Below are 17,864 nucleotides of genomic sequence, written 5' to 3'. Positions count from 1 at the left end.
GGGATACATGTTTAATCTGGACCAGGTGAGGAAGTACAGGGGGATACATGTTTAATCTGGACCAGGTGAGGAAGTACAGGGGGATACATGTTTAATATAAAATGCTCTTAGTTAAGGGTTCTTTGCTCTTAATTTAACTGGGTTGGAAAATATTCCAAAACCTTTCCATCAAAAGGTTTGAGTGTGTTAAGAGGATTTAACCAAGACTTAGGAGAGACATTTAAATGACTGGAAATGTAGCCTATATTTCAGGATGGGGCTGTTTTTCCTCAAACGGATGGAAAGTGTTCGAGCGCCGTACTAAGTGGTGCATGACAGATGCCAGAGACAGCCGACTCACATCGGTGATGGTGGTCTTGCACACTTCCACTGCCACCGACTCAAACTTGGGGTCGGTCGTCAGGTTCAGTTTGTAGTTCCACAGGAGCTGCAAGACATGAACGATTGAACATAAGAACTACAAGACCCACTGCTGTCCCTGGGGTTTCCAGTGAGGGCTGTGACGGGGGGGTGACAGGGAAATGGAGTCTCATTAACATTGAGAGAAGGTGAGACTGATTTTGTCTCACATAACAATACACCATCATCCATTCAGATAGAATATGTACCGATAATATCGCTATGCTATTGATTTAGAATTTAATTTAGTATTTCCCTAACACTGTAGCGTAAATAGAGAGGCGACATGTAAAAGTCGGTCTGTCTAAGAGCGAATGGTTGAAGAGATGTGAGGACAACACTTACATGGTTACAGTCGGCCGCGATCTCGGACTCCTGGAAGGAGGAGAAAACAGAGGGGAGTCAGACTTTCTGGGAGAGAGTGAGTGTGTGTGTGTGTGTCTGGACGCTTCTAGAAACCAGAGGATGTTCTCATAGGGCAGCGAGGAGAACAAGGCCAGCAGATGTGGACGAGCGCACGCACACGCGCGCGCACGCACACACACGCGCACACGCGCACACACACACGCACACACGCACACACACACGCACACACACACACACAGCCTCTACAGACACACGTCAGAGCAACGATCGCCAGACGACGTGCTTCCATGTTCGATATAAAACAGACTCTGCGCTCGGTGAGTCAGTGAACACCAGGCTGTCGGATCAGCACAATAGGAGAGGAGGTGAGTGCGTCACACAGCCAGACAAGAGACTGTCCAAGCAAGCAATCAACCCAGCGGCCCGTTTTCCTCTCCAACAGCACCGACAGTCCGAGTGTGTGATCAGCACCTGGCCTCCTGAACGGACCGGTCAACTGGCCCCGCCTCCGAAAATATCACAACACAACCACATAGGGCCCCGCCAGTCAACTCAAGGTCCCCCTGGTGGCCGATAGAAGCCCTCTCTGCCACACGGTCAAACTGACCATGCCCCCCCCCCCCTCCCCTCCCCTCCCCCCCCTCCCCCCCGGCACCTTTCAGGATGACGGATGGACTGGCCTCTGTGGAAGCCGAACGTCAACAAGGCGGTCCTGCCCAACCGCTCATCACTCTTCTGTACCTTAAAATAACGCTGGCTACTGTGTGCAGATGGCCTACAGGCTTCCGGGGGTAGGGAACATGGAAGCCTCTTCCTGGGTCAGTTTGTCAGTGTGTGTGTGTGTGTGTGTGTGTGTGTGTGTGTGTGTGTGTGTGTGTGCATGCTCGCGAGTGTGTGTATATCACACCACACCGTCTGAGTGAGACAATTCGTAGTTTACACCTATTCGGTGCCCAGAAGCCAAACGTCGGCGGCGGTGACAGAGCATAGTGGAAGCAGTGAGCCGCGCGCCGAGGAAGTGCGATTGTTCTGAACATACGTTAGCTTTGTGGTCCATCTGCTTCCTGTGTTGCTGCAGCATATTCTTACTCAGTCTCTCTCCGCCACTTTGGACAAGTGCTTTGCGCCCTCAACAGGAAGCCACGCAGGGGGTGTAGAGAGGAGCAGGACACGGGCGGAAATAGCTGCTAGCACTGGCTCTGTAAAAGCACACAGGGGCTGTAGGCTTAAGCTATCCTAGCTGCTGTCCAGCCTTTTGAGTTCAAATGAGACGATGCATAGCCTGGTAGGCTACTCTGTCGTGTTGTCATGTCTTGTTAAGTCTACAAAATATCTTGAGGTATAGCAATGGTGAAGGTTTTATAGCTAAAATCGGTCAACAGCATTCCATTTTCACCCCTTTGTTTATCCGTATCTCTTTCACACACATGCGCGCACGCACGCACGCACGTGCACGCACACACACACGCACGCACAATGTATACACCACAGTGGGCTATTAAGTCTGACTCCTATTTAGAGACAGCTGTCTCCCCCTCCTCTGACCAGATGTCACTCTTTTCAAATCCCGTCTCATTTCCAAAACTGCAGTAAAGAGCCTTAGGTAATGGTCACCCCATAAATATCTCTTCAACACTCCATATCTTAAGGCCGTCTCTATGTGGAAAGCACACTGGCTTGAAGGCCATGTCTACGGGGAGGGGGGGGGGGGGGGAGAGACACGCTGCGAAACGAGGTCAGCCTGTTCCTCAGACGCCATGTCGTCGTGACTGACTGCGTTTCGTTTGATGAAACTTCCGATACAAAGACCTTAGAGACGGCCTCCGCCCAGAACATGAATACTCTAAGTCGTTATGGTCAAAGCTATAACATCAATACAGTATAAAGGGGTCTGTCTTAAAATGTGCTCTTTTGAGGTCTACAGTATATGCGGAGACCTACCATTCAACTAAACGAATCATTGAGCAGGATTTTTTTCTGGCTCAGAATGGGTCTTTAGGGGGTGATGCGCACGCAATTTTGGGAGGAAACCTCTTGTTTTATGCAGAGTATCCTACCATAGGCCCAGGCCTGTATTCTTTGCTGTCGTTCTGACTGAGCTCACTTTTCACAATCGTGGGAAATCTCCCGACATGACACAAAATGGAAATGAAGCCAAAAAGTTTAAGATACTGATGACCTGTCTATTAATGATCTTGATTACTAGCGGTCCAAGCCACGGACAATGCAAGACAGAGGGATGGGCTGCACTTGAAACAAAGCTTTCAAACACATTTGGAGAGGATTTGAATTGCTATTTTTATTCTCTTTTTTTTTTTGTTGTTAGCATTTTGGCACTGGTGATTTTCCTTTGGCTCTGGCTAAAATCTCTTTGGGGGCCAAAAATGCCTCTATGCAGGAAAAACCCTGTACGTGGACTTGTTGGTGAAAAAGAAGACTTAAATAGCCATATGCTTTTGTGACCAACAGAGATGGCAAACGTGACATTTAACTCACAATGGGGAGCTTTGATAAGAGCAGTGAAGCTGGTGCAAACCGTAACAAGTCCAATCAAAAGAGCAGAATACAGGGCTGGTATGCAGCTAATTTGCTGCACCTCCGGAAGTGGTTTGGCCGATTGGATCGCAATCCGTCCTCAAAACGTTTTGGGTGCATTTACACCTGTACTTTCATGTGGTTTAGCACAATCAGATTGCAATCTGATCACCAAAAACAAATTTTAATGCCAGGTGTAAACGGGGTCATTGAGACAAAACATGGCTGCAAACATAAGCTGTTGTCAACATCTGGATCTGAGGTACCCTATAGGCTGCTATAGGTAATAGGCTAGCTTAGTTGGCTGGTGTTGGTCGGTTGGTTGAAGATACTTGCAACGTTAGACTTCAAAGTATAAGCTCAACCGACCACACCTTTCAACACATGTTCAACCACCTAATGTGTGGTGGGCGCCTGCTTGCAAAACTAGGGTTGTGGGTTTGATTCCCGAAATGACCTTAGATTTATAGTTAGCCTACTAACTGAATGTGCTGTTGACTTCCAAGTAACTTCAGCCTGTGGACTTACCACATAATCACACCAAAAAAGGCAACAAGTATGAAAATGAGCATGCAATTTCTCCTTAATTTTAGTGGAGTTTTGTTTTCAACACAGAATCAGGCCAGCAGGCCTGCCATTGTAGTAAGCCACTCTACTACGACCTCCTCCCTTCGTCAGCGCCTGCACCACATAAACAAAACCACAACTGCCAGAGAGCCAGACAGGGAAAGGGTTGGAGACAAGGAAAATGCTATGTGTCTAAACTAGGCCCAAGCAACTACCCACACCACCAACAGCACTGAGCCAAGGGCCTAAAGATTGAGACTAATCCGAAGTTTTCAATTGTGAACAGAGAAACCCGTGGCCGTTGAGGCTATTCACAAAGCAAATTCATCATGACGTGATTGTTTCAGCACTTTCACAATGAAAAATGATTTATAAATAAAACAATTTGTTTTTATTATCTCACTGCCTTCTCTTTCATACGTCTCTTCTTCGTGTATTTATTTTAGAAAAGAAAAAGGGGGCTCATCATTCAAACTGGACAGCACTCTCCCCTCGGGTAGGGGTGGGTAGACCCTTATCTAACTCAGAGATCACCTTTCCCTCACCCAAGCACAACCCTGCTAGCCATCATCTGTCCCTAAATCATCACCAGCTCAGATCTTCTGTCTGGACTCCACCAAGGAAGTATTTATTATACTGTACGCCGAGTCCTTTAAGACAGAATATTGTATAGCCCATCATCTGGCCAATCAATAGCGGATGCTAGAAAATAGCCACGCTAGGTTGCTGTTGTGCCTATATGTTGCACAACAATTTGGTAACTACAGTAAAATACACAGTAACGTTAGTGGAAAGATTATGTGCTTGCTAACGTTAGCCTAGCTAGCTGGCATACTTTTCTGATGCCCTGAAATGAAACAGATTAGCTAGATAGCTAGACATAGCTGAATATCTAACGCCAGCTTCATTTTCAGTTTCAATACTTTCCATCATAGCTCTTGGCTATCAATTTATCGAGCAAGATAGAAAGCTACCCCACCCCCCAAAAATACAAGCATCTTCTAGCTAAGCTAGCTGTTAGCTGGTGCTAGCATTGCTACTACCTGGCTGGTCTGCTCGACCAGGCTGACGGCACACCCAAGCATCCCCTCTGCACAATGTTAGCTAGTGCTCACCTCCTTCCTATCCTGGAGGCACTCCAGCACGGCCAGGTTGTTGTTCCAGGAATGTTTCGGGCAGAGCCTCGTCAAGTCTTCCCGACAGACCGCCTCTTCAGCCAGCTTCCAGCCGGTAGCGCGCCTGCGGGGCGGCGAGGCCAAGACTACGGGACTCTTGTCAGGAAGAGCTGCGTTGGCAGCCAAAGGGACAGCTCCACCTTGGTTTGGAGTATTAGCAACGCTAACGACGGGTTTGGCGATAGCATTGCTCTGCGGTTTCTGTCCTCGGATCTGATGCACATACAAAACGATGGACATCAAAAGCAGGAGAGGAGGAACACGTCTACAAGCCGCCATCTTCGGATATCTAGCTAGCTTGGATGGCTAGCAGCTTCAGTTCAGTGGGACGCTACGATACGTCGGCGTGTGCGTTGTTGGCAGTCCCGAACATAGATGTACAACTTCTAGACTGCGCCCTCTCATTGAACGAACTTCCAGCTGTGATTTTCTTGTTGCCAGGTTCTTATCTCTGTAATACACTAGAGTTGATCACAAAAGCTCACCCCTTTCGTGATGAATGCCCCTAAGAAAATGGCAAATATTCCCCTATATTGCAAAGAACATTGCTCAGTTTATTCTAGAACTTCTGTTTCTTTTGTTTGCCACTAGCCCATTTGTGATAGTACAAGTGGTGATAAGTCATCTTTACAAATCCACCAATACAGCTCATTAATCATGCACATTACAATCACAGACTGAATACATCTATTGAATAATAAGACTTTTTTATTCAATTTGAAAATTGTAAAACATTATAGCAAATATACATATAGCCTATACACAATTTCCTTTGGAAATAAAATAAAATGAGGAAACGTTTTAAAAGACAAAAACAGAGGTGTCCATCACATTCCATCATTCTGTCCATCACAACACAGCCTGCTGATTAAAAACTGCACACATTTTTAAGAGCGTAGGCGTCCTGATATCTATTAGTGGATTGGTCCGAGTCTATCATTAGACAACAGCGACATTGAAACAAACATGGTTGACTGCACCAAAGACACCTATTGACTTCTGCATCCATTCACAAATAGACTGAGCAACAAAAGCTGTCTGGGTCATATCTTGTTGTGCTATGAGCCATTTACCAGTTGGGTTTTTCCACAATGAGTATCAGTGTGTGTAAACATTTAAGACCGTGGCATACCTGTACAGACTATCAAGATGCAGCAGATCACAAATAACACTGCAGCAGAGTACGATACTACCGCTACTGGCAGTGCATCCCGTTCTGTTCAGAACCTCATCTCTTTGAACGTGACAAGACTGTACAAATGAATCCCAAGTCATACAGAGCAGCAGTTTTATTCCCATGCTGTGGGTTGAATGCTGGTGTAGGGCGCTCTTCCAGCCATTCCGTAACCCCCCCTCCCCCCCCCCCCCCCTCGTCCTTCACTCCCACTTGTAGATTTTTAGCATCTTCTCGGTGAGAGTGGCCAGGTAGTTGTCCTGGTTGACCTCAAAAGGGCAGATGTCCAACACCGGAAGGTCGGCTGAAAGCTTCTGGATCAGAGCTCCGCTCCCGGCATCCCACACCTGAGAGAGTGAGAGTGAGAGAGAGAGAGAGAGAGAGAATGTGAGTAGGGATCAATGTACCGGTAGTATAGTGAGATGAAGGTCACTTTTAAACAGCTTCACTGCACCATGGCATCGATTCTACACGTCTCTAGAACTCTACTGGAGGGACGGCACACCATTCTCCCAAAATAGATCCCCTCATTTGGTGTTTTGGTGATGGTGGTGGAGAGCGCCGTCTAAAACCTCAGTCCAAAATCTCCTATAGGTGTTCAACGGGGTTGAGATCTGGTGACTGCCAAGGCCATAGCATATGATTCACATCATTCTCATACTCGTCAACTCTTCAGTGACCCCTCGTGCCCTGTGGATGGGGTCGTCATCCTGGATGAGACCACTCCCAGTAGGATAGAAATTCAAGACGTAGGATAAATATGATCAATCAGTCAGAATAACTTAGTATTGATTTGCAGTGACCCCTCCCTCTAAGCCAGGGACAAGTGGTCGCTAACCATGCCAAGAAAACATAAGAGCCACCAGACCCCCCATACGCCCGCGGGATACTTGCACTACGTGTACAAGATGGCTACGTGTACTCGCTTGTCTACGCGTTAAGTAGCCTTGAGAACCAATGGTTCTGGAGCCTAGTGGCCCATAGGGCAGGAGCCCATCTCCTGATCCAAACTGAGGTCAACTGCGCATGCGCGCAGCTAGTGAAATTAGTAGACCCCATTCCTTAAAATATTCAGAGGATGAATGCCAATTAACCGTACTTGTCTGCATTTGAAAAGCAATGTGCATTCATCCTCTGAACTTTTTATGGGATGAGGTCTACTAATTTCAACAGCCGGATTATGTTATTTTCCTAAACGGTGTCTTTTAATTGTTAGCAGCTTATAATTGTTAGCAGCTTAATGTTCTCCAAAATTAGATGCTCATGACTCTCACCCCTAAAGAGTCTTCTCAATCTCTTAACACTTGCACCACCAATTGCACCAAACCTCCAGCAGGGAAGCACATTCCTCAGCTGCAGTCTGATAACATAACCAGGTTAGGCTCGTCTGTAATGACCGACACCATGCTGTATACCACTCCCACTGGACTATACTTTCCTGGACCCAGCTTTCAATAACACACACATCATTTCTGAAATCATTTACGCACACAGACGCACACAGCTGGCATATCGCTGGTGTCAACCATTAAAAGACTAGTTTGGTATTTAGCATTCTTAGTTATAAGGTTCTTTACAATTATATACAATGGCCCATATCAAGTTTGATTAACTGTGCACTCTTACACAATGGATTTCTGTGGGCATGTATAACATCCTTAAAAAAAAACACCATAAACTCTCGCACGAGACCGCTAAGCAACAGAAAACTACCTAAAACAGTTCAGAAGTACAGTATTCAGAAGTACAGTAGGCCTATTTCCGCTTTCCCGCTTAATCTAAACATCTCCCGGCTTTGATGTCTAATAGTAATAATGGGTTTAATAAAATGATAAATAAGCATAATACGAAGCATACTTTGCACGATTTTTATGTCAGAACATCACCAGACACCAGTGACCACTCTAAGTTTCCTGTCTTTAAAAACGAGTTTATGGTGTTTTTTGAAGGATATTCTATATGACCATAGAGATCCATTGTGTACTTAGCTGTGACATGAGCAAATATCTCATGCAAAGTTAGTCAAAATGTTCATATGGACCATTGTATATGATCGTAAATAACCTTAGAACAGGGCTTAGTTTAATACCAAACAAGTCCTTTAACGTTGACACACACACACACACACACACACACACACGCACGGCATTCATTGTGGGTGTTAACGATCAGCGCGAACACGTTCGAGCGGCGTCGCTGCCGGCGCCTCACCATGGCGGAGGTGGAGGCCTCGTCCCCGGCGCAGACCAGGGCGGCGCCGGCGCCGGCCGGGCTCCGGAACACGGCGTTCTTGGTGAGCAGCTTGCAGGACGAGCCGGCGTTGAAGGACTGGACCGGGTAGCAGGAGCAGCTGGGCTCTGGGGCCCCGTCCTGATGGGCCCTCCGGGTCAGCTCCATCAGGATACAGCGCAGAGATGGGTTGGACCGCCCTGAACCGGTCAGCCAGAGAGAGAGAGAGAGAGAGAGAGAGATAGAGAAGGAGGGAGAGAGAGAGAAGAGGGAGAGAGAGAGAGAGAAGAGGGAGAGAGGGAGAGAGTGAGAGAGAGAGGAGAAAAATAGGGAGAGAGAGAGAGGGAGAGAGAGAGAGAAGGGAGAGAGACAGAGAGAGAGAAGGGAGAGAGAAGAGGGAGAGGGACAGGGACAGAGGAGAGAGGAGAAAGAAGAGAAGGAGAAAGATAGGGAGAGGAGAGAGAAGGAGAAAGATAGGGAGGGAGAGAGAAGGAGAAAGAGGGAGAGAGAGAGAAGGAGAAAGATAGGGAGAGAGAGAGAAGGAGAAAGATAGGGAGAGAGAGAAAGAGGGAGAAAGGGAGAAATGGAGTAACAAAGAAAAAAAAAAGAGAGACTTTATATGCATTCTCATACAGCCTTTATCGATTAATCTTCACAAAGCAGCCATGGCATTGTGTGTGAGAGAGAGTGTGTGTGTGTCTTCTCTCTCTCTCTCTCTCTCACCTGGCCTGTAGGTGACCAGGCAGTGTCTGCTCTCCGCCTCCACCTGGATGTCGGTGATGCCCCCCGTCTCCAGGGGCAGCTCGTGGGGCGTGTAGGTGGTCCCGTTCACCTGCTCCCAGAAGCAGCCCCCCTCCAGGGAGCCGGCGATGAGCCCCCCGCAGGGGAACGCACTGGAGGCGGCCCGGGGGACGTAGGACAGCGACGCCACCGGACACCTGGGGGGGGTATGGGGTCAAATCAGGGCTCTGGGGTGGGAGCGCCCCACGGTGGCCGTGTGGTGAACAACGTTTACGCCGCTATTCTGAGTTCATTTCTGGATCCATTACAGTTAAGAGCGTCTGGATGAGATGTGATGTGTTGAACTGTCTAGAACATGAATAGCCTTAACATCGGCATCAACTATAATATGAGAAAAGTGAGAGAGAGAGGGACAGAGTGAGAGAGGGGGGGGGAGAGAGAGAGAGAGAGAGAGAGAGAGAGAGGGAGGGAGGCGGAGAGAGAGGGGGAGGGGTTGAGAGAAAGAGAGAGGGAGGGGGAGAGAGAGAGGGAGGCGGAGAGAGAGAGAGAGAGAGAGAGGGAGGGAGGCGGAGAGAGAGAGAGGGAGGGAGGGGGAGAGAGAGAGAGGGAGGGGGCGGGAGAGAGAGAGAGGGAGGCGGGGAGAGAGAGAGAGAGAGGGAGGGAGGCGAAGAGAGAAGGGAGGGAGGCGAAGAGAGAGAGAGAGAGAGTGTGAGTGAGTGAGAGAGTGTGTGTGTGCGTCTGTGTGTGTGCATGTCTGTGTATGTCTGTGTGTGTGTGTCTGTGTGTGTGTGTGTCTGTGTCTGTGTGTGTGTGAGTCTGTGTGCGTGAGTGTGTGTGTGAGTCTGTGTGTGTGTGCATGTGTGTCTGTGTGTGTGTGTGAGAGTCTGTGTGTGTGTGTGTGTGTGTGTGTGTGTGTGTGTGAGAGTCTGTGTGTGTGTGTGTGTGTGTGTGTGAGTCTGTGTGTGCATGTGTGTGAGAGAGAGACCTGGAGCCGAGCGGCTGCAGCTCCTGGACGTGTGTGCTGGTGTCCCTGGTGTCGTAGACCAGCACGGAGCCGTTGTTGAGACCGGCGTAGACGTAGTTATTGTTGTCCAGACACCAGCAGCAGCTCCACACCGGCTTCCCAGCGTTGTACGTCTGCACCACCGTGTTGGTCATCAGACTGGGGGGGTAGGAGGTACGGTACATCATCATATTATACATTATATTATCATATTATACTCTGGGATATGTAGGGGTGGGACCTATGCCCACCCTCCCATTGCTCTCTGAAAAGCGCATTGTGTTGCCTCTGTGTATGAAATGCCCTATATAAATAAAGTTTGATTTGATATTAGCAGTGACAATGGAAAATATTGCTTTTGAGAGAGAGAGAGAGAGCCTAGTCTGTTACTGTAGTACCGAGAGAGAGAGAGAAAGAGAGAGAGAGCCCAGTCTGTTACTGTAGTACCGATGAGTAATTGATGATCAGTGTAGTGAATTGACCAGTCAAGCGCCAGATTTAACTAAAATTCCAAAGGACATGACTGCTTGTTTAGTGATTAGTAAACAGTATTGTGTGTGTGGGCGTGTAAAGGGTAAATGAACTGCTCTTGTATAACGCTTTTATCCAAAGCGCTTTACAATGGCCTCTCATCCACACTTACACACACGTTCACACACCAATGGTGGCAGCTGCCGTGCAAGATGCTCGTCTGCTCACTGGGAGCAGTTTAGGGTTCGGCGTCTGTCCCAAGGACACTTGGACGTGTGGACAGGAGGAGCCGGGATTCGAACCGCCGACCCTACGGTCACTGGGCGACCTCCTAAGCCCCAGCCGCCCCAGCGTGTAGCGGCCTCAGCGTCGCCCACGGTAGCTGGTGAGTTTGATGGTGTTGTGTATGTGTGTGTGTGCGCGCGTGTGTGTGTGTAGCGGCCTCGTCAGCATAGCCTGCGGTACCTGGTGAGTTTGATGGTGTTGTGTATGTGTGTGTGTGTTTGTAGCGGCCTCATCGGCGTAGCCTGCGGTACCTGGTGAGTTTGATGGTGTGTGTGTGTAGCGGTACCTGGTGAGTTTGATGGTGTTGTGTATGTATGCGTGTGTGTGTGTGTGTGTGTAGCGCCTCGTGGGCGTAGCCTGCGGTACCTGGTGAGTTTGATGGTGTGTGTGTGTAGCGGTACCTGGTGAGTTTGATGGTGTTGTGTATGTATGCGTGTGTGTGTGTGTAGCGCCTCGTGGGCGTAGCCTGCGGTACCTGGTGAGTTTGATGGTGTTGTGTATGTGTGTGTGTGTGTGTGTGTGTGTGTGTGTAGCGGTACCTGGTGAGTTTGATGGTGTGGTCCATGGCGGCGGAGAGCAGCAGGCTGTCGGCCTGTCTGCTGAAGGCCAGGCCTCGGATGTGTTTGGCGTGGATGGGGACGTACTGGCAGGCCTTCATGTTGACCGTGCTCACCTTCTTCACACCGAAACCTTGGGGGGAAAAGAGACAAAGAGAGAGAGAGAGAGAGAGAGAGAGAGAGAGAGAGGTGGGGGGGTCGCAGAGACACCATCAATCAGGGTGCTGTGGTTCGATTCCAAGAAATCTCTTTCATGCCCTGGAGCGAACTGACGTTATTTCGCACTTAGCTCACAGGTGTTTGCTCGCGAGTGCCCTCGGTAATATTTCCACGCTCATGAAAAACAATGACGCCATCTGGACTGCGACCAAAATGTTTGGACCGCCACCAGGGCTTATATAGGAGGTCTTTCATGCAGGAAAAGCCAATTCGGATTTCTAAACACCCTCAAAATATGTTTTTGGGACAAGCCATGCCTGTGTCACACACACACACACACACACACACACACACACACACACACACACACACACACACACACACACACACACACACACACACACACACACACACACACACACACACACACACACACACACACACACACACACACACACACACACACACACACACACACACACACACACACACACACACACACACACCAGCGCGGCGGTCTCACCGGGCAGCAGGGTGGTGTTTGGGGAGGGCTGGGAGGCCAGCAGGCAGCTAAGGGGCTCGCAGTAGGACATGACCCTGCACCCCCCCGCCGCCGACACCATCACGGCCTTGGAGAAGACGTAGTGGTGGCCCCCGTGGCTGCCGTTGGGCCCCGGGGCCAGGGAGGCGTGGGAGGGCTGGGAGGGCCTGCAGCCGGGCTGGGCCATCAGGGTCCTCAGCTCCTGACAAGAGAGAGAGAGAGGGAGGGAGAGAGGGAAAGAGAGGGAGAGAGGGAGGGAGGGAGAGAGGGAGAGAGAGGGAGGAAGAGAGAGGGAGAGAGAGGGAGGGAGGGAGAGGGGGGGAGAGAGAGAAAGAGGGAGAGAGAGATAGAAGGAGGGAGGGAGAGAGAGAGAGAGAGAGAGAGTCTGAATCCATCCCAGGCATACAGTCAGGTTCATCAGGATTGTGTGAGTTGGTGTGTCATGGATGAATGATTACAAATTGTCGGGCAGCTCCACGGCACACAGCTCGGGTACGAGCAGGGAGCAGGGAGGAAGTGGTACCTGGAGCACACAGCTCGGGTACGAGCAGGGAGGAGGGAGGAAGTGGTACCTGGAGCACACAGCTCGGGTACGAGCAGGGAGGAGGGAGGAAGTGGTACCTGGAGCACACAGCTCGGGTACGAGCAGGGAGGAGGGAGGAAGTGGTACCTGGAGCACACAGCTCGGGTACGAGCAGGGAGGAGGGAGGAAGTGGTACCTGGAGCTGCTTGCGTAGCTTCCCGTTCTCATCAGTCACCACCTGCAGCTGCAGCCGGTACTGGGCCGACTCCAGCTCCGCCTTCCTGCGGCGCGACTGCTCTTGTTCTAGAGACCTACACACACACACCCACGCGCACACACACACGCGCACACGCACATACACGTGCACACACACACACACACAAAAACCTTCAACCTCACTTGCTCAATGCTTGCCATGCGTGAAGTCAATTTTTCATTAACCTTTATGTAACCAGGTTTAGTCCACTGAAAAATCTCTTTTCCAAGAGCGACCTGGCCAAGAACGGCAGAGGTGCAGTTTCAGTAAACACATTCAATACAATAGATCAGCTCAAAAGTGCCCAGGGTTGTGGTGGTGACTAAAGAAGTGGGTATACTGTAGAAGACATGTTACAGTTTTAACATTAACAGTGTTAAAAGAAGTGTGTCTACTGTGGGTCCATGGATAAAGAAGTGGGTCTACTGTGGGTCTATGGATAAAGAAGTGTGTCTACTGTGGGTCCATGGATAAAGAAGTGGGTCTACTGTGGGTCCATGGATAAAGAAGTGTGTCTACTGTGGGTCCATGGATAAAGAAGTGGGTCTACTGTGGGTCCATGGATAAAGTGGGTCTACTGTGGGTCCATGGATAAAGAAGTGTGTCTACTGTGGGTCCATGGATAAAGAAGTGTGTCTACTGTGGGTCCATGGATAAAGAAGTGTGTCTACTGTGGGTCCATGGATAAAGTGGGTCTACTGTGGGACCATGGATAAAGTGGGTCTACTGTGGGTCCATGGATAAAGTGGGTCTACTGTGGGTCCATGGATAAAGAAGTGGGTCTACTGTGGGACCATGGATAAAGTGGGTCTACTGTGGGACCATGGATAAAGTGGGTCTACTGTGGGACCATGGATAAAGTGGGTCTACTCCAGTCTGTATACCTGCGTATACCCTCCACTACACTACTGAAAGTGCCACACAGTGCAGGGAAGCCATATAATCATACAGTATTTCAATTAAAACAATTAAAAGTATCAATAGAGTCCATTTCTATAGATTTCACCATGCATTTAAATTCATTCAGAGTGACAGGGGAGGGGTCAAGGCTACCCAGAACGGCTCATAGATAAAAACGTCCTTATGACTAAGATGACGTATTGGCCTGCTCTGTCAATACATCGGTGAAGTCATTGGTACGTTTTTATCTACAAGCCCATTCTAGGTAGACTCCCCTATTATTAATCTGTCTTTCTAACCAGATAACACGGGTTGTGGTCTCAGCTTGTGACTGTTCCTAGAGCTGTGAAAGAAGGCCTTTATGTTTTCTCCACCTGCATGGAATATCCTGCAGAATGAAACTCCAGGATCTGCTCACTCTAAATGAATTTAAATGCTGTACATGAAATCAAATTAACGTGGCTCTGAGTAGAAACGGTGCCAAGTTGAAACCGTGGCTGCTTACTTCTTCATCCTCTCCTGCTCCGAGTTGTCCACCGCTCTCAGCCGACGCGCGTACAGGAGGACGATGTCCGAGCGCTTGGCCTTCTTGTTACACTGGACACACACAAAACATGAGTCATTTCAAGGATGTGGGAGGTTCTTGGTGATGTCACATATACTTTATGACACCGTCAACAAAACATTCCTTTCTAGTCCCATTTTATGGCAGTACATGGCTTACATTTGGGTATACTGTATATTTTGTTTTTCAATCATTTAACAGGGACTTGAAACAAGGGGGTAGGCCTCGTTTCAACGGACACCAATTGGCACTTTGGAATGAACCGCCCACTGACGTCAGGACAGCAGAGTCGCTGCCCATCTTTCGTCGCAGGCTCAAAACTCAACTCTTCAAGAAGTACTACCAGGATCCTCCCTCTTAAGCACCTATTGTATTTTTAGTTTGCTAGTCTTGCACTTTTCCTTCAGCGCTTGATTACACTCAGTCTCCTAGAAAGGAGATGCACTTGTGAGTTCTGGTGAGTAGTACTACACTGACATGTTAAATGCAATTATCGTTAGTCGCTTTGGATAAAAGCATCAGCTAAATGAATGTAATGTAACGCTAACGCCAGCCAGAGCGGAAGCGCCCCTCCCCTCCCCCTCCCCGGCGTCTGCGGAGCTGAGCCCAGACTAGGGCCACTGACCTGCGGACACTTGGCAGCCTGTCCCTGGCCCTTCACCCAGCGCTCGATGCAGGTGTGGCCGAAGAGGTGTCCGCAGCGCAGCGTGGCCAACCGGTGCTCCCCCGCCGTGGTCCAGGGCTCGAAGCAGATGGAGCAGGTCTCCCCCTCCCCCTCCTCGCCCTGGGACGGCGCCGCCGGACCCACCGGGCTCGGTACCGACTGGTTCAAAAGTGGAGAAATAAGAACGTTCCACCAACCGTAACGGAATTCAGTTCTTCCTTTTAGAGAAACATGGTCGTCCGGGGATGCTTGTTTTGGTTGTTCGATGCGAGCAGTCTTACCTCGGGATTCTCTTGATTTCCGGCCTCTGGCACGGCATTGGCATCTACAGCGCACACGCACACACGCACACACGCACACACGCACACACACACCAGCCTCTGAGATTCAACTCTCCACAAAAACATCCTTATATGATCGCCTGCGCACAAACCGGCAAACGAGCAACAGAGGCCTCGCAAATATCTGCACGCATCGCGCTTTTTTGAAGATGGTCGACTCACCCGCCGGGCCGGGTTCCCGCGGCGGCGTAGCGGCGACCGGGGGGTTGAGGTGGGGGGGGCCGGGGGGCGGGGCAAGGCCGGCAGGGTCCGCCGGCCCCGGGGCCGCGGCCTCGTCGTCCGAGTCGCTGACCTCCGTCGTGCTCCCGGAGTCGGGGTCCGCCACGTGGGCCGCCGGGACTCGTAGAAGGAAATCCATGAAGCGGCTGGAGGGGGCGCTGGTCTGGGAGGGGTAGTGGACCCTGAGGCCCGGCCTTTAGCGACACACAGACGTGCAATAGGTGAGCACGAACACTGACCGGTTGACAACGAGGAACACATATGATTTCTGCATTCACAGTTACTCAAACACCGGAGTTGGGAATGATCTTAAAATTCTGCCTGAGCAGTTTCATAATATCACGGTTCAACCAAAATGAAAGGATTGGATTTACGATTGACAATTTTGACTATAAGGTACCTTGCCCTCCTGCGTCGCCTCACCCCCTGGGGGGCCGACGCCGTGGTCCTGGCCGCCAGCCCCACCTCGGCCCTCTGGCTGAAGGCCCAGGTGGTCAGCAGCTGTGGCGGGCGGCGGGGAGCGGCCTCCCTCTCGTCCTCGTCCTCCTCTACCTCCGTGCTGCTGCCGGAGTCGGGGACGATAATGGGTACCTGGGGCCCCTCCACACCTGCAGCAGCGGCTGGAGCAGCGACCGGGTCTGGACCCCTACTGGGGCCCCCAAGCTGCAAATCCACTTCCATGGCCTCCATCACTTCCATCTCTCAGCAGTCTATCGGCCTGGGTGGATCCAGGGAATGGTATTGAAAAATACATAACCATGGAAAAGAACCACGCAACAGTACTTCAGAGGCAACTAGAAGAACACTCTGAACGAACTAGTTAGCTAAAAAACCTTGCGTTAGCCATCTGGTACTGCCTGGTAATAAACGTGAGGACGAGACGAGACTGGCTAGCGTTGCTAGCTAGCGTTAGCCAGCCTAGCTCATTTAACTGGCTAGCTAGGTTCCAGTTATGTTTGATGCAAATCATCACAGATCTTGACCTCGGTTTACTTGGCCAGCTAGAAGGGTCAAATGCACACGATTGTAGCTAGATATGTTAGTAAGATTATGTCATGCTGGGAGCTGTGTACGAAGCAAAATGCAGGTTATGCAACAAGCTAGCTAACATTAAGTACGTTAGCTAGAGGCTAGCTAGTTCACTCACTCGCCTCAAACTAGCTAAATATGAACCATCCAGAAAATACGTTAGTTGTTAATATAAAGATAACGTTATCTCACTCACGGTTCATACGCGTGCCAATGAGATATGGCAGCGTTAGTATAACGTTGGGCCACTAGCTACAGATACCCACCGTTAGCCAAGTTAGCTTTGAAACAGACTCGCCTCGCCTGTTGTGTTCGGGATACCGGGGAAGCTAAACTACTTAAGATCGAGGCTGAAGGCCTTCCACTAACGTTATACACCCTTGAGCAATCCTATCTTATCGCATGATATGGTTAGTCAGTCACTGGCTATCTGTTAGCCATCTAGCGCTTCACTGCAGGTTTAAGATCCAGCAGCCAGATGCCCATCAGAAAGCTTGTTGTTGTTGTTGCAGTCATGACACTTACCTAGGAATTACGCGCTTTCGATCCTTGAGAAGTCAGATGTCATGTAGCTAATACCATGACAAAGAAAATGATTTAGCCAGCTAACTGTAGTTAATTACACCGACTAAACAGATCGTTGTGATGGTGTGCTAACCGCGTCCCACTCATGTTGCTGCTGCTTATTTGGCTCCTACCTGCCGTCAGAACTCATGAGCTCGAACTCCCGCGCCCGCGTTCAGCCCGCCTCATCAACGAGCCCGCATCTTTCTTCTTCTTCCTTTGGTTTATTGGCGGCTGGCAAACAACTTTCGGGTGCACTACCGCCACCCATCGATCTGGAGTGTGCACTAAAAACTAACCCCATCACAGTAACCCATACCTCCATGGTCATAACATAAAGGAAGACCTAAAACTAATCTCAGATTATATGTTATGTTGACAGTAAATACTCCATCACACATCCACTAAGAACTAACCCCATCACAGTCATAACCCATACCTCCATGGTCATAACATAAAGGAAGACCTAAAACTAATCTCAGATTATATGTTATCTTGACAGTAAATACTCCATCACACATCCCCTGAATATCTCTTTAGACCATTTCTGATATGTCCCTCACCAGCCTTACTTAGGGTATTCTGTAAGACTTTCCCCTGT

The 17,864-nt window shown here is 49.6% G+C and overlaps 2 protein-coding genes across 2 annotated transcripts in view; both read right to left on the bottom strand.

Annotated features, from left to right (window-relative positions):
• Window positions 1-5,321, bottom strand: part of glg1a (golgi glycoprotein 1a) — a gene marked incomplete at its 5' end in the record, with an annotated part of 22,644 nt that extends 17,323 nt beyond the window's left edge. The window contains 3 exons of the mRNA XM_084450823.1: window positions 341-427; window positions 745-774; window positions 4,983-5,321. Of these exons, the coding sequence (XP_084306949.1) occupies window positions 341-427; window positions 745-774; window positions 4,983-5,321 (456 nt within the window). The remainder of the gene's footprint in view (window positions 1-340; window positions 428-744; window positions 775-4,982) is intronic.
• Window positions 5,322-6,419: 1,098 nt separating this feature from the next.
• On the bottom strand, window positions 6,420-17,379 carry rfwd3 (ring finger and WD repeat domain 3; the record flags this gene model as incomplete). The annotated part of the gene is made up of 13 exons (XM_084450825.1): window positions 17,225-17,379; window positions 16,071-16,388; window positions 15,614-15,864; window positions 15,392-15,435; window positions 15,072-15,269; window positions 14,387-14,478; window positions 12,922-13,036; window positions 12,185-12,404; window positions 11,485-11,635; window positions 10,172-10,348; window positions 9,169-9,383; window positions 8,428-8,645; window positions 6,420-6,563 (listed from the first exon to the last, which is right to left on the bottom strand). Exons 2-13 carry the CDS (start codon window positions 16,367-16,369, stop codon window positions 6,420-6,422), a joined length of 2,124 nt encoding a protein of 707 aa, XP_084306951.1. The 5' UTR covers window positions 16,370-16,388; window positions 17,225-17,379.
• Window positions 17,380-17,864: the final 485 nt, after the last annotated feature.

This window comes from Borostomias antarcticus (genome assembly GCF_949987555.1).
Source record: "Borostomias antarcticus genome assembly, chromosome: 16".
NCBI classification, from domain to species: Eukaryota; Metazoa; Chordata; class Actinopteri; order Stomiiformes; family Stomiidae; genus Borostomias; species Borostomias antarcticus.
This window is presented reverse-complemented; position numbering and strand designations above follow the sequence as displayed.